The 16,477-nt window shown below is 41.5% G+C and overlaps 1 protein-coding gene across 8 annotated transcripts in view; it reads left to right on the top strand.

Moving 5' to 3' along the window:
• The first annotated feature begins 468 nt into the window (after positions 1–468).
• Positions 469–16,477, top strand: part of kiaa0930 (uncharacterized protein KIAA0930 homolog) — a 93,321-nt gene continuing 77,312 nt past the window's right edge. For 7 of the 8 annotated variants that reach the window (XR_007264049.1, XR_007264047.1, XR_007264048.1 and 4 more), the window contains exon 1: positions 469–902. Coding sequence is in view for 2 of the 8 variants with exons in the window: in XM_048607491.1 (XP_048463448.1) it covers positions 770–902 (133 nt within the window). In the remaining 6 variants the exon portion in view is untranslated. The remainder of the gene's footprint in view (positions 903–16,477) is intronic. The other variant, XM_048607492.1, reaches the window with a different exon arrangement.

Raw genomic sequence — 16,477 nt, 5'->3', positions numbered from 1 at the left:
GAACAATTTATTGTGTATCACTTGTCCTCGTCTCAATCTATTGATCAAGACAAAGCTGTAGTTAGGATGGTGTGCAAGTTCAGTTTGCAAAAACAAAGTGAAAATGCGGGGAGATTCAGCAGACGTTTGGATGGAGAGAGAACCCGCATTAACGTTTTGGTCAGGAATACGGAACAGATAATTGGGACACGAGAATTTATCAAACTATCTGTGACTGGTGAGCACCGTAGGGACAGTAGTGCTAACTGGATAGTGTAGTACAGTGGACACATGTTGCTAAAATGTGTTCAGTGTTTGCTTTGTTGATATAATGCGGAGTATTGAACGTGCTTCTCCATAAAGGGGCCGCTTTTTTTATTTTGAGGGTTGGGTAGAGATCATTGCACAGAATTTTCTTAAGTTTTTTAAAAGGCTGTACATTTGTGAGTACGGCTTGAGATTGTTGTCGGCTGTAGTCTAGCTATCGGTTCATTTCAATTGGCTGCGGAGGGCAGGAAGTGAAAATATTGTTCCCACCTTTCAGTCTCAGCTGATCTCTCCGAGACGGAAGTGAGTGTGGTTGTTTCAGACATTGAGTCTGTTAGCTTTACTTTGAATGTCTCTCATCCCAACAGAAGCCTGGCAATGGTGGGCTGAGGGAAGCGGTGCTATCGTTTTAGCTGTGAGTGAGAGAGCGAAGAGCCGGGCTCAGGGCAGGTAGAGAGTCAGGGAATTAAAGTGGGCAGGAGGAAGAGATACCTGCAATGAGAAGAGTGTCAGAGGGTAAGGGATGGCATCCATTCAACAGAGCCGAAATGGAGACGAAGGAGAGGACGGCGAGGATGGCTCTCTCCACAAAATGCTGATGGCGATAGAGGAGGAGCGGATCAGAGCAAGCCTCAAGCAGGAGATGAGTGGCCTGGGTAAGTGCAAAGGGATTTGTTCCTCTCTCTTGCATACACTGATAGCCTTGAGATTCTGCTAACGTGACATTAAAAACTCCACACTCTTCTGGGTCATTCCTAGCAGAGGAGGATTGTTAGGGCGCTAGGAGACTACAGACTTTCCAGAGTTAGTCCTGTTCAAGTTGATCCTTAGTGAAGTGACGCCTTTCGGTTTTGACAGATCACTTTTAGTGGTGGAAAGAAATCCGCTCCATCAACGCCTTGTTTCTAAATATCAAACAGCGAGCGTTAATTGGGAGAGAATTTAAAGAGCCTGTTTAAAACCGTTGGTTGGTTTTAACTGTTCAATAGCTGCAACAGGGCAAACGAGTGTTCGGAGTTTACAGACGATTTTCGTTGTTAACTGGGCGTTTTGTTACTATTACCCTCAGCCCGTTTTTGTTCCACTTAGATGTTACATTCGCAGTTAAGTTGCAAAATTGCCTCCATTATTTGGTCGTATTCACATGATGCGCTAAGGTGTACTGGGTTTTACCATGAATAATAGTGGGTGTGGAGACGGTAACTCCATAAACTCCATAGCTATCTGACTGGTGGGCACTAACTAGTGGACAATGACAGCCAAATCTAAATATCAGTGAGATGGTCATAGGCTGTATCGCCTTTGCACATTCAGCAGAGGTGGTTTGCTCTGTGATGTTTTACTATGCTCCTGCCTTTACTGTGGGACTTGCCTGGGAGTTGAGCGCAACGTTTTTAAATGGCTTTTTTTAAACCGTGACCACAGGCCAGACTCTTGTTGACAGGTTTGTCAGTTACGTTTTAGTTTCTATTTCGGGAAAAAAAATGGAAGAAAAGAACAAGTAACCTCTCCCTTTTCCTATGATTGATTCAATTACCCGGTGTGTGAAGCTCAGGATGAGGTAAGCTGCAATTTCAAAGGAAGCCGCAGGTGGGCAGTGAGCATGCGCTGGTGCGCGGCGCATCCTGGGAGTTGTAGTCTCAGGAAGCCAGGTTCCCCGTAGGTTGGACAGGGGAGCGGACTACAATCCCCAGAACGCAGGGCGGCGAGGGACAGCGCGCATTGTTGCCCATTCTGATAGAAGGGGATGATGTAATTGTTAGTGGAGCCACCCTGGACCTCCATCTGCGCCGATCGCATCAGGGTAGCTTCAGACTGCAATACAATCCAGAGTGCTGGAGAAAGCTCAGCTCTGGCAGCATCAGAAACATGAGACCTGAAGAAGTCAAATTGGACTGGAAAGGTTAACTAAGGGCAGCTTTACACTGGCACTTGTTGCAGATTGTCTAAGCTTCAACAGCTTCTGCAGCAGCATGTATGTACCTGTCCCCTAATAAAATGTCTGCATTTTTATTTTGTCATGCAGCAGAAAAACTGGCGAGTTATGTGCTGGGATATTTTGGTGCCTTTTACTCCAGTGAGGAGTAAGGCGTTAACAATACAAAATAATTGTTTCCTATTTTTCCATCTTATTCATTACATTTGCCACAGTCCAATTCAGGTGGCAAATATTTATTGAACTGTAGCCAGTCATTGTGTGCTAATTTTGAAACTACATCGAAAACTGGTGTCTTAAAATAATTGTGGTGCGGTGGAATTGTGATTTTTAAAATAATACAAGTTCACTAAGAAATTTTAAGAAATATCATACCTGTCTTTCCCACACTGTCAGAAGTCACATGACACCAGGTTGTAGTCCGCCAGGTTTATTTAAAATCACAAGCTTTTGGAGCGCTGCTCCTTCATCAGATGAGGTGAGCTTAAATAAATGCATTGGATTATAACCTGGTGTCATGTGATTTCTGACTTTGTCCAGTCCAACAGCAGCATCTCCACATCATTCCCACCCTGACCTATTTGTGACTCCAGTTCCAAATCTAACTTGATCGTTAAGTAGCCCTCCATTTGGCCTAGCAAACTGTGGCTGTCCTTTTTTTGGAAAATTAGGGATAACCAATAACTGAAGCATTTCCGTCGGTGCTTGCATTCTCTCTCTCTCTCCGTTCTGTGATACCACTACAATGCTGGTTGACTTTTCTCCTGTCATTCCTATCATGCCAAGCACCATTTTTAGTTTTAGTGGATGATTTTAACAGCCAGATGGCCTTCCTGCCAGTAACTCAGCCCATTTGTCAGTGCTGTGGGTCTGTACAGGTAGCAGCTGATGTGTCTGCAACAATGACAGTGTTCTTCAATGGACAACAGGTCCCAGAGTGAGATTCAAACTTAGAGCTTTGGGTTCAGATGCTAGGGTGCTGCTTGCTGAGCCACTCAACCTCACAGATACCCACGTTCTGTGACTGAATAAATAAAACGTTGTTTCAATTTCATTTTAAAGTGCTGTTTTCACTGACTGCTGGGTAGTTTGGAGGAGGCAACAGCCTAGAGGTATAATTGCCGGACTATTAATCCAGAGATCCAGATAACGTTCTGGGGACCTGGGTTCGAATCCTGCCACGGCAGATGGTGGAATTTGAATTCAATAAAATATCTGGAATTAAGAATCTCTAATGAAGAGCATCAATCCATTGTCAATTGTTGGAGAAACCCATCTGGTTCACTAATGGCCTTTAGGGAAGGAAACTGCCATCCTTACCTGGTCTGGCCTACATGTGACTCCAGACCCATAGCAATGTGGTTAACTCTGAACTGTCTAGGCAATTAGGGATGGGCAATAAATGCTGCCTAGCCAGCAACGCCCTCATCCCATTAATGAATAAAGAGAGAAAAAAAGTTTGGAGATGCTGTGATTACAGTGATTAATAAGATGACTCATTTCAGATCTAATCATCCCATTCTAAAAGATCTCTTTATCAAATCTTTTTAAAGATTTACAATATAAAGAATATATAGTCACCTCCTGTAAATAATGAAATTTTTCACGAAGTCTGCTGTACACTGGTAAATTTTTCAGTAATGGTTTCCGACTTTTGGTAGGTTTGCTAGGGTGGGTTAGCATGCCGACCAAAAGATGTTGGTTTGCAGCCACTTTCCTGTGTACCACGATTGTTATTCCAATCCACTTCAGTCAAAAGTGATGTTCCAGCCAATATGTTTTGGTTAAATGGATAATACAGGTGAACTGAAATAGTGAATGTTGCTCAGTAATGAGTAGGGTTATCATTGGTGCTCTCCATCATGCAACAAATGGTGATTGTGGTCAAATATCCTACCCCAAGTTGTTCAAAATCTGTCAACTCTGATAAGAGACAAAATTCTGCTAGTCTGAATCATGTACATGCACTTGCCCACTAAACCATTAGGGACAGCTTATATTGCCTATGTCATTTATATGATATGAAGGAACATTTATAGCCTCAGAAGTTAAAATGTGTTAGCAATGGGATATACTTTGGCTGTTGTAATGAGACATTGACAAAATGTACTTGATTATAATGCAAATTATTTGGTCAGCTGGAGATTCTTGGCAACAATGGAACTTCAGGAAAGCAGCAAGTGCTTTTTACATGCCTGTCCTCTGGTACTTTGAATAAATATTACTCCCGCTCAGCACTACAACTAACCATTGAGCTGTTGGACTGGAGTTCCACTGGCACTGCATTAGGTCAAACACAAGTCTTTCTAACCTTCTGCTGTCCCAAAGCGCACAAAGTAGCAATGATCATGATTGTTGGACAACCATTTTTTTAAAAATCTTCCCATACCTGATTTTTATTTTCAAACTGCTGTAACGGGAAGCTAGATGTTGATAAATGACACGGCCTGGATAAAGTAAGAGATTTCCTTTAAAACCTGAGCCTCTTTTTCTTAAAGCAGATAGTTTGCATATTTAGTAACAGTATCTCCAGAGAAGTTATTATTAATAGGTTATGGTGTCTCTAGAGATGCAGTAGAAAAATTGCAGTTTAGAAGAATGTGAGGTGACCTTATTGAAACATATAGGATTCTTAAAGGACTTGACAAGATAGATTTTGAGGTTCTCTTCCCTCTGTAGGGTTGGAGGACATTATATTGTCTAAATAAGGTGTTGCCTGCTTAGAACAAGTGAGGAGGAATTTCTTCTGAGGGTAATGAATTTGTGGAATTATTTGCTATCAAGGCTGGATCATTAATTATATTCAAGGTTGAGGTATTGATTTTAGTCAATAAGAGAATCAAGGTTTATGGGGGGAAAAAGCAGGAAGTGAGGATAATCAGATCAGCTGTGATCTCATTGAATGGTAGAGCAGATTTGATGAGCTGAATGGCCTACTTTTGCTCCTGTGCCTTGTGTTACTTGCTGATTAATCCAATGGCTTTGACTCACGATCTTTGTCCAGGTGAGTTAATGTTCTACCATGGCACTTATTAAATTTCAATGCAGTTAATTAAGCAAATAAAAATTTAGCAGGAGTAATAATGACCATCTAACTGCTAAATTGTTATGAAAATCCAGCTAGTTCCCTGAGCACCTTTTGAAGGTGAAGATTTGCTGACTTTATGCTGTGCATGTATAGGCCAAACAGCCGTGAGGTTGATGCTTTTCTACTCTCTGAAATAGCCTAGCAAACCACTTAGTTTTTTTTTTGTATAGCAGTTTTATATAGCTGGTAGATCACCAAACAGCAACCTAGGCATGACAAAGGCACGCACAGTCCAGTCAACCCTGAAAAGTTGTCTTCACCATTATTCGGGGAAGTTGCCCCAGAATAAGGGAAATGTTCTCGTGGACTAGTCATGAAACACCTGAGAGAGTCATACTCTCAGAAATAGAGATAACAAGGTGTAGAGCTGGATGAACACAGCAGGCCAAACAGCATCAGAGGAGCAGGAAGGCTGACGTTTCGGGCCTAGACCCTTCTTCAGAAATGGGGTAGGGGAAGGGGATTCTGAAATAAATAGGGAGAGAGGGGGAGGTGAGTAGAAGATGGATAAAAGAGAAGATAGGTGGAGAGGAGACAGACAGGTCAAAGAGGTGGGGGTGGAGCCAGTAAAGGTGAGTGTGGGTGGGGAGTTTGGGAGGGGAGAGGTCAGTCCTGGGAGGACGGACAGGTCAAGGGGGTGGGATGAGGCTAGTAGGTAGGAGATGGGGGTGGGGCTTGAGGTAGGAGGAGGGGATAGGTGGAGGAAGGACAAGTTAGGGAGATGGGGACAAGCTGGGCTGGTTTTGGGATGCGGTTGGGGGAGGGGAGATTTTGAAGCTTGTGAAGTCCACATTGATACCATTGGGCTGCAGGGTTCCCGAGCGGAATATGAGTTGCTGTTCCTGCAACCTTCGGGTGGCATCGTTGTGGCACTGCAGGAGGCCCAGGATGGACATGTCATCTGAGGAATGGGAGGGGGAGTTGAAATGGTTCGCGACTGGGGGGTGCAGTTGTTTATTGCGAACCGAGCGTAGGTGTTCCACAAAGTGGTCCCCGAGTCTCCGCTTGGTTTCCCTGATGTAGAGGAGGCCACATCTGGAACAGCGGATACAGTATATCACGTTAGCAGATGTGCAGGTGAACATCTGCTTGATGTGGAAAGTCTTCTTGGGGCCTGGGATGGGGGTGAGGTGGGGAGGTGTAGGTACAGATTTATCACTTCCTGCGGTTGCAGGGAAAAGTGCCGGGTGTGGTGGGGCTGGAGGGGACAGGGTTAGGGTTAACATACATTTCAGCTACTGTCCCAGATTCAGTTGTCATTCCTGAGTACATTCTGCTGTGTGGGAGGGAGTGCCCCTAAGAGTACTCAACGTTGACTCCAGACCCTATAAAGTCATACAGCAGAAGGTCAAACAATTCCAGCTGATCCTCCCTCCCTCATCTTGTGATTCAGTACTCTCCATCCTGAATATCACAGGGAAGCAGAAGAAGGAAAACACGCCCCCCCACCCCTGACAGAATTACACTGGGCGAATAAAAAATTTGATCCCAAGAAACAGAGATGCTAGAGCAGATGACCAAAGCTTTAAGGAGAACATTAGGAGGGAAGAAAAATGGAGAGGTTTAAAGAGGGAATTGCAGACCTTTGAATGGTGAAGCAATTTAAAATCAAGGATCTTTGAGGTCAGTGTTAAAGTGCAGGTATCTGAGAGGGTTGGAGGCATTTAGAGGTGGGGAGTAGACATTCTCTGGACTGATTTAAATGCAAAAATGATGCTTGGAAGTTGGCTCCTGGAGAAATGATAGCTTAATCTCCTGAACCAAAGTTGGTGCAAGTAAAATCATAGGCAGCAGAATTTTGTATATGACCTCAAGTTCAAATTGGGTACTCTTAAGGGGGTTAGCCTATAGATTGCTTCAGAATGAGTATTAGGAAAGCTTGAACATGCTGGGGCATTTTCCTGTACAAAAGAGGAGATGAAGGGATGATCTTAAAGGTCTTCAAGATGACAACAGTTTGATAGAGTAGATGCTTGAAGCTGAGACCGCAACTAAGTCATAAATATAGCTGTCATTCATAAATGCATTGGGCATTCAGAAGAAACATTCTTTACCTAGAGAAACGTTAGAATATGTTAATCTGTACCATGGTCAGTAACTGAGGTGAATAGCTTGAATGTGTTGAAAGGGGCGTTGGCTGAGCAGGCAAGGGGAAAAGTAATAGAAGGATATATTGATGTGGCTTTTGTGGAGCATTAATGTCAGCATGGACTAAGTGACCTGTTTCTGTGCTATTCATGGAAGAATAAGGCCTTTGGCCCACCATGTCTGCACCAACCATGATGCCATCTAAACTAATCCCATCTGACTGTACATGGTCCGTATCCCTTTATTCCCTGCCTTCATGTATCTGGCAGAATGCCTCTCAAATGGTGCTATTGTACCTGCTTCTACCACCTCCCCTGGCAGCACATTCCAGGCATCTACTGTCCTCTGTGTGAAAGAAAACTTGCCTTGCACATCTCCTTTAAACTTTCACCCTAGTATTTGACATTTCCACCCTGGGAAAAAGATTCTGATTATTCACATTATCCATTCCTTTCATAATTTTACATACTGTACTTCTATCAGGTCATCTCTCAGCTTCTGACTCTTTAGTGAAAACAATCCCAAGTTTGTCTAATCTTTCCTTTTATAGCTAATACACTCCAGACAACAGCCTGATAAACCTCATTTCCACACTCCAAAGCCTCCACATACTTCCAAAAGTTTGGTAACTTGAACTGCACACAACTATAAATATATACGTAGATATTTTTATATATAATAAATATATTTGCTTTGAAACTTTTTATTGTGTAGTTTCTCTGGAATCATTATGTTAATATGAATGCAATAAATCTTTTGTTCACACTGTATCCTCCTAATTGCTACCAAATTACAGACACCATTGCTGCAACCAAACATCTGGAATTATTCAAGACTGACCAGAGCTGTTGGCCCAAACTTTATGACACAAGCAATGACAAAATTAGTGACAATAAATGTTGACACTCTGAAATCAACAGCACATTCTCATGTCTGCACGCAGAAGTTACTGTGACAATTATACACCAAGGTACTCCCAAATGCAGTCAAATAGCACTGGCTGAATTGCCAAAAACATTTCCTTTTAAACTCTAGAAACATTTTGCGGAAGTAACATTTCATTGAATAAAGTGTGACTGGGTTTTTAATTGCATACAAAATTCATAATTTGATCCTGAACAAGTTCACCGATATTCCACAGCTTATACTTGCGGAATGTCAACTATCTCCATCATAACATTCACATTTTTATTTTTAAGGCTATTGTATTTCAGTTTCTAACCCAAAATTGTGTATGTCTCAATCATTTATTTTGCATTCTGTGAAACCTTAATGAAAATTTCATGCATTATATTTTCTGGTTTGCCTTGGGAATGCTTTAATGCAATTGGTCTTCTGCCCTGCTTGATGACACTAGTGTTTTAAGGGAAAATCCATAGCACAGAGATCACAAGACCTTTTGTGTGAGTTTTTCTCAAGGGCAGTGATGAGTACTGCTGACTGCAAGATTCAAGCCATAATAGATTGCTGATGCACATGCTGGGAGACAAATGTCATGTCTGGGTGTCATATGAATTTTAAAACTTATTTTAAAATTGATGTTGGACTTTTAAAATAGTTGCTACAGAGCACAGGATTTACAAGTCAACTGAAAGTTCTGGAAAATTCCAACATTAAAACTGCAGAAGGACGAATCAGGACAGTTCACCACTGGACGCATATTGAACAAAGACAACACTGACTTTGTTTGTCTCCAAGCCCAGCCTGATAACAAAAGAGACATCAAAACTCATTATGCCTGCAGAGGTGCTAAAAGTCTTCATCTACTTGCTAAATATTTTAAATGAAGTTTTAACTTGGGTTAACAAGCATGTTTCTTTCCCTAAATTACTCCCCAATCTCACCAGCCACACACTCAAAACTCCCCTTTTTTTTTGATGGGTGCTATATGCAGACACCATGAACACAGTGTTCCAAGCACTGATGTCAAAACTTTTCGTGTTGTGACGGTATGCACAAATGCATCTCTCTCTCTCACACCCACCCTTGCCCCTGCGGAGTCACCTGGAAATCTGCACACATGCAATTTAAAGCAGACCATAGTGTGCATGTGTCATTGTCAACAAATGCAGCCTTTTTGAAGAGCTTCAGCGACATTTCTGAGCTCTTGAGTTAGTCATACCAGCAGCAAAAAGCAGGATTCCAGACTAATAGTGAGACGTGACTGAAAGTTTAAACCACTATGAAACCTGTTTCTAGAAGACTGTAAGAAATAGGAACAGAAGTAAGCCATTCAACCTGCTCCACCATTCAATAAGATCATGGCTGATTCGATAATCATCAACTCCACTTTCCTGACTTTTCCCCTTCACCTTAATGATCAGAAATCTGTCTGTCTCAGCCTTGAATAAATTATCAACCCAGCTTTGAGAGAAGAAATTCTTCCTCATCTCTGTGCTAGTTGGGGAACTGCTTACTCTGAGATTATGTCCTCTGATCCTAGGCACTTTCACGAAGGAAAACAGCCTTTCTTCATCTAACCTGTCAAGCCTCACTACCTCACTCCCCAACCCCCCACCATCCTCGAGAACCTTTTATATGTTCCAATAAGGTCACCTGTCATTCTTCCAAACTCTAATGAGTACAGGCCCAACTGGCTCAACCTGTAATCAAAACAGAATCCCTGCATACCCAGGATCAGCTGAGAGAACATTTTCTGGACTGCTTCCAGTGCTACTATATATCCTCTAAACAAGGGAACTGAAACTAAATCACACCTGGAATGCTGAGAACAATCAATGCCTTGTATAAATTTAGCAAGACTTTCCTATTTTTATACTACATTATCTTTGAAATAAAGGCCAACATTCCATTTGCCTTGATTATTGCCCGTTGAACTTGAATAAACATATTACAATGGCAGTTTTCAAATCTTCTGGGACTTTTCTAGAACCTAAGGATTATTGAAAGATTCCTACTAGTGCATCCACTATCTCTGTAGTTACTACCTTTTAATATCCTAGGATATTTCCCATCCAGGTCCAGGAGAGATATTCATCTTTGGCCTTGTTAGTTTCCCTAGCACTTTTTTTCTCTAGTGATAGTTATTGTACTTATTCCCTCTCCTCTGGAAGATTCTCATATCTATCTGAAAAGCAGGTATCCTGTCTATAAGTACCATATGAAATCTAACTCTGAAGGAATTCTACAACTCCTGTCCTCTGCCTTGCGGATTCACCTGAATCTGAGCTTCTAAGTGCAGGCAACCCCTTTTACTGTACTCTGATATTCATTTGAATTGATAATTGCACTTTTTGTTTCAAAATATTAACATTCTAATAGTACACCTTGTATTCATAAGTGTAAGATCTCCTCCTTTCCTGTCTCTCTGTGAATTTGCAATGACCATGCCAGGTTTGAATATGTAGATAAGTAAGACTTTTGGCCTAAACCTGAGGGAGTTTGCATGTCATTTTAAAATTGACTACACAAGCAGGATTTGGGGGACACCAGCTTTTTCAAAATGAAGCCCCTTGGTTGTGGGCAGAAGGCAGGGAGAATAGAGAGTTCACACTCATCCCATGTCTGCAACGCAATATAATTTAATTATTCATAATGTGGACAATCTACTTGGTCACAGAGTATCACTAGCAAGGCTGAAGTTGATGCTATGAAATCTTCTTTGGAGCTTAGCTCCTGAGAAAGTGAATGCTGCAACGGATTCTGCACCTGCTGTTGGAACTGTCTGCTAATACAAATTTTCGCCTTTTAGTCTGTTTTGAAGTTTTTATAAAGAGCAAGTGTTTGCAACATCATTGTGCAGTTGGAGTGGTGCTTGCACAAGTAAGTAATGATAAAAAGTAGCCGAGCCATCTGTGTATTGGGACCAAAATTGGGTATATGGTGGTGGATGTGTTAAAATAAAGGATGTTGGCATGTTGTTCACTGTTGGGTGGTCTAATCAAGTAATGTTTCAATAATGCAGATTCTTGTTTCATACAGTGCTTTGCTGGAATAAAAATGTGCTGGAGAAACTCTGGCCTGGCAAGCTCTGTGGAGGGATAGAGGGAAAAACAGGGTTAATGCTTTTGAGTCCAAAAATGATTCCAGTTCAGAACAGTGTGTTGCTGGACTGCGCAGGAAAAGAGTGGCTGAAGTCCACATCTCTAGAGGCAAGAATTTGTTCCATTGTGTTGTTTTTAAATGCCTCTGTACTTTGAATTGCCAGTAGGGCCATTGTTCTAGGCACATCTTTCACAACCTGATGACAAAAACAGTTAACAATAGCTTCCAGAGCACAGTAGTGAGATTTCCAAACAGAAGGTGTGAACATCAGCATCTAGTGGAGTTGAAATATAACACCATGCAATAACTGAGCCTGTTTCATCCGGCTAGACTTCATCATGAAGGGTAGTATTTTGGGGCTAGGCAAAAGAATCTAACTGGACCAATTATTCTTATTAGAAAGATGCAACGTGGCGAGAAAAGTCAACTGTTGTAGGAAATTCTTCCACAAACCCTGAGAGAAATGTTTATAAGTAAACACAGTGTTGGAGAATCATTTTGAATGCTTACAGTTTAAAAAAAACATATGTTATCTGTAATCAGACACTGACCTTTCCAACTGCCCTTTACTATTCTCCCATTATTGATTACCAAGTACATTGGTGATCAGTATGCGTGGTTGTTTTAGCGGAGTATGATTCTGATCTTCAAAGGAATTTTCGCTTCAGCTTCAGGTGATGTCTGTTGTTTCCTGACTGCAGATCAGACTGTTTTCAGTCAATTGTTTAAATGCAAGTAATGTGGTCATGGTGGATGTTGAAACCAAATTAATTGAATTAGATTCAGCATTCAGTCAACTACAGTTTACACATTTTTCATTACTTACAGCATTCATACTGTCTGTTAACCAGGCAGTATTTGGAAATACCTCCTGATCTTTTTTTTTCTTTATGGAACCTCAGTTTGAAACTTTGTACAACATCTCCCTCTCACTGGATCTCTAGTGTGTTCTCAATCAATGAATACTGGCAGTTAAGTGGACCTTGGACTGATGTTATAGCTGAGCCTGCTTCTAGTTTTCTTTGTCTCTGTGGGGTCAAGAGGTAATGGTAAAGAGCAGGGACTGTGGTTAATTAATTTTTCTTTCCCAAATACACCAACCAGTTACAGTCATCAAACTGCTGGTTATTTTCTTCTTGATTTCTCCCCTCATGGTTTTATGCCTATGTTCTTTCCACCACTCACTGCTTTCCCTCAACCAACCATACCTCTCTACAGTTTGTATTGATCTGATAGGCTACTTTCAACCGTTAGTGACATGCATTGGGGGTAGGGCACTGTAAATCAAGCCCTGCTATTCCCAGAGTCATACCAGATCATAGTGTTTTAAAGATGTGCACAGTACGCCAATTTACCTGGCTTTCAGATGAACGCCAGGCCCTTTGGGTTCAGTTGTCTTTCTTTGGGATCTGGTTTGTAAGAAAGTTTGTGCAGAGTGACTGATTCACTTGGAAAATGGCTCTGATTTATCAATTCAAACAGCGCAGAGAAACTGCTATAGGAAAAGTACTTTTGTTTTAAAGTTTAAACTGAGTTTTTTTTTGCTGCAGAGAACAGACAGCTTCTGCTTGGGAGAACAACTGCGCACACTTGTCCTTCAGTGTGTTTATCGGTCTCCAACTTGTTTCCAGTTCCAACCTGCTCAGTTAGCTAAGAATCAATCAACTTCCTCTTGTAATCAATCCTTCAGCTCCTGATCATCAGCACATTGCAGGAACTCATTGCCACAAAAAGCAGAATTCATAATCAGTATCAAATTCCTTGTTGTGGAAATATGTAGCCATGCTGGTAAATCCCTGATTTAAAAAAAAAAAAAATTTTTGCATTCCACAGTTTTTAAAGACACTGTTCTTACACAACACGCTCACCACAAACTGATGGTGGGACCTCCTCTTCTGTGTATTTACCAGCAAGACTATGACATGAATAAAGTGAGTGGTTTAGCCTGTACTGTCCCTCCAATCCACTGGAACATGCTGGGAAGATGGAACATTCAGCAATCTAATTGGGGTGGCACGGTGGCTCAGTGGTTAGCGCTGCTGCCTCACAGCACTAGGGACCCGAGTTCAATTCTACCCTCAGGCAACTGTCTGTGTGGAGTTTACACATTCTCCCCATGTTTGCGTGGGTTTCCTCCGGGTGCTCCGGTTTCCTCCCACAGTCCAAAGATGTGCAGGTTAGGTAGATTGGCCATGCTAATTTGCCCATAGTGTTCAGGGATGTGTAGATTAGGTGGGTTATGAGGGGATGAGGGTCAGAGTGGACTTGTTGGGCCAAAGGGCCTGTTTCCACACTATAGGGATTCTGTGATTCTGAGATATACAGTTCATCCTGAGGTCAGACAGGGAGTGCTGGAATTGATGAAGCATAGTCTTATGACATAGTTTGTATTGGTGTAGAGTTCTGCAGATCAGCATGAGAATGTTTGACATTGTGAATAAAGTAACATGCAGGATAGAATTTGGAAGGTTATTGAAAGATTTGAAGAATGCTTTTGTTTTTAAGTACAAGTCTCACAGTACCTTGAAAGAATTTGGATGTTTCCTCCATAACAGTTGTAAATCCATTTTTAAAATGATACCATTTTGTTGCCCTAATGCAAAGGGGTAATCTTCTTCCTATGCTGTGATTTCTCAGACTGTGCATACCTAATAAGGAGATCAATTCCTCTCGTTGTTAAACCAGATTTTCATTGGCACCATATGCTATGAGCTACTATGTCACAGAGATTGTGATTGTTCCTTGCTATATTAAGCCTTGCTATGTAGAACTGAACTACTTCCGCTTAGATGAGAAAAATGTGAGAGTTGCAGGCACTATAATGTGATCTGCATGACTTTTAAGGAGTGTTGGTCAAAAACGGGACATAGTTCTCATTTGCCATATCACCAAAGGAATAGTGGGCTTCTGTGAGGGACAGCATTAAATTAACCATTCCTCCTTAACGTTTTGCCGTTCTTATTTTATTGAATAATTTTAATATTATTCTAAAGCAAAAGGCCAATTGAATAAAACTTAGAACTGTTTTAAATTGGTAGATTGATATTTCTCATCTTTTGATAGAGTTGGAAAATGCTGGGCTGTAGTGTGGAACAACCATAATTACTTTGAACTGTCATCAACAATGGCTCAGTTATTAGAGGTTTTAATTTTGAGCCCCAGTTTAGAGACTTAAGCATGCACACCCATGCCGATAGTAAGCGCAGTACTGAGGAGTGCTGCACAGTTGGTGATGTTGTGTTTTAACTTAAATAACAGTTTATCTGCCATCTCAAGTGGACATGGAAATCTTGTGTTGCATTACTGCTTCAAAGAAGACGAGGAGGAGTTAACCCCCACCTTCCAGTCCAGTACTTAACCATCAACATCACAAAAACAGACTACACATGTGCTAATTATCACATTGTTTGTGGGAGATTGCTTTGTACAAATTGGCTGGTTACTGTGTTCGGATCAGTCAGTTCTGCTATAACGCGATAGTTGCATTCCTGCACAACATCACATTATAGAAAATCACGTCATAAAAATAACCGAGCCTAAGGGAAAAGTGGGGTTGGCACAAACCACCAAAAAAATCGCTCAAAAATCACTCAAAAGCCCAACACACAGGATAGCACAGTGTGAATAAACATTTAACATCTAGTAATGAAAGAAAAGTAAATTTAACACCTTTCCTTGAAAAAATGTCAAGATGACTTGATGGGGGAGGAGGATTTTCAGGTTGCTCTGTTGTTAATGCAGAGGTGGAGGGTCATCGTCGTCGTCGTCATCGTCATCATCATCACCACCACCTTCAGATGAGGAAGTAGTTGCAGGGTTAGGGTGAAATGTAGTTAATCCAGAAGTGGATGGCTGTGGTTCATTGTTTTCTGACTGTTTCTTGGGGGTTGGCTTAAAAAACACATCCAGTTTTTGCTGGTTTACCCTTTTTCTTCTTTGAAGCTGTTCATGGGGTGGCAAATAACATCTTATTCCACAAACTACTACCCTGCTCCGTTCTGTGTTGTAATTATTGTCCTCTAAAAGCTGTGACTGCTTCTGAATTTCCCTCAGGATAGAAGACAAAACAGAAGTGGAAAGCTCTTGTAGTGCTGCATGCTGGACTTCATCTTCTTCATCTTCTTCATCTCCAGCTTCCACGTCCCCCTCAGCGACAAGCTGTTGTAGATCGGCTGTAGACAGGTCTTCATAGTGGGACTTAAGCAGCTCTTCAACATCCTCACTCTCCACTTCTTCAAATCCAAATTGCTTTCCAAGACCAACACAATGTTCTTTGATTCTTGGGAGCTCCTCTGACGGATTAAAGGTTTTAAAATCTTGGGGAGAAAAATCTGGGAGATGATTCTGCCAAACTGTATGCAAGCAGTCCTTACTGACATCACCCCAGGCCTCCACAATAATGTCAATTGTATTCTTGATGTTAAAGCTCTTCCAAAATTGAAGAAAAGTGTCCTTATCCCCTTCAGTGGCTGCAATCAGCCTCTTAAATGTGCACCTTAAATAATAAGCTTTAAAAGCCACTATTGCACCCTGATCCATAGGTTGAAGGAGAGAGGTTGTGTTTGGGGGTAGAAATAGCACTTTGATGTTTTTGGAAAGCTCACCAATGCTGGGAGAATAGCTTGGCATATTTTCCAGGATGAGGAGAGTCTTGAAATCCTAATTTTCTTTTTCCCTGCAATACTTTCTAAAAACATCTCTCAAAACATCAACAATAAGGTAAGAAAAAATTTGCCCCATCGTCCAAACCTCTCTCGCTTGACTGGAAGTAGGTGCGGAGACTCTTGGCGCTAAAATTGCGCATGCTCAGGACAAAGCCCATGAAACGATCATGTGATGTCAACACGTATTCCTCTGCGCACTGGAATTGTGTTATAGCCAACACAAGTTTGCCTTTTAGAAATAGCATTTCCCTATTCGTCAACCATATTCTAGCTAATCCACGTTGCCGGAACACGTGTTATAACAGAGCCGACTGTATTGCAACAGTGAGCACACTTCACGAGTGCTTAATTTGCTGGGAAATGTTTTGGGATTCCTATGGTTCTAAAAGGCACTAAAGAAATGCTGGTCATATTTTCTTGCTGGATTCTATTTTCTTCAAAACAAATATC

The sequence above is a fragment of the Rhincodon typus genome, chromosome 18 (assembly GCF_021869965.1).
Source record: "Rhincodon typus isolate 14 chromosome 18, sRhiTyp1.1, whole genome shotgun sequence".
Lineage (NCBI taxonomy): Eukaryota > Metazoa > Chordata > Chondrichthyes > Orectolobiformes > Rhincodontidae > Rhincodon > Rhincodon typus.
Note: the sequence above shows the minus strand (reverse complement) of the source record. Positions and strands in the feature narration are given on the sequence as shown.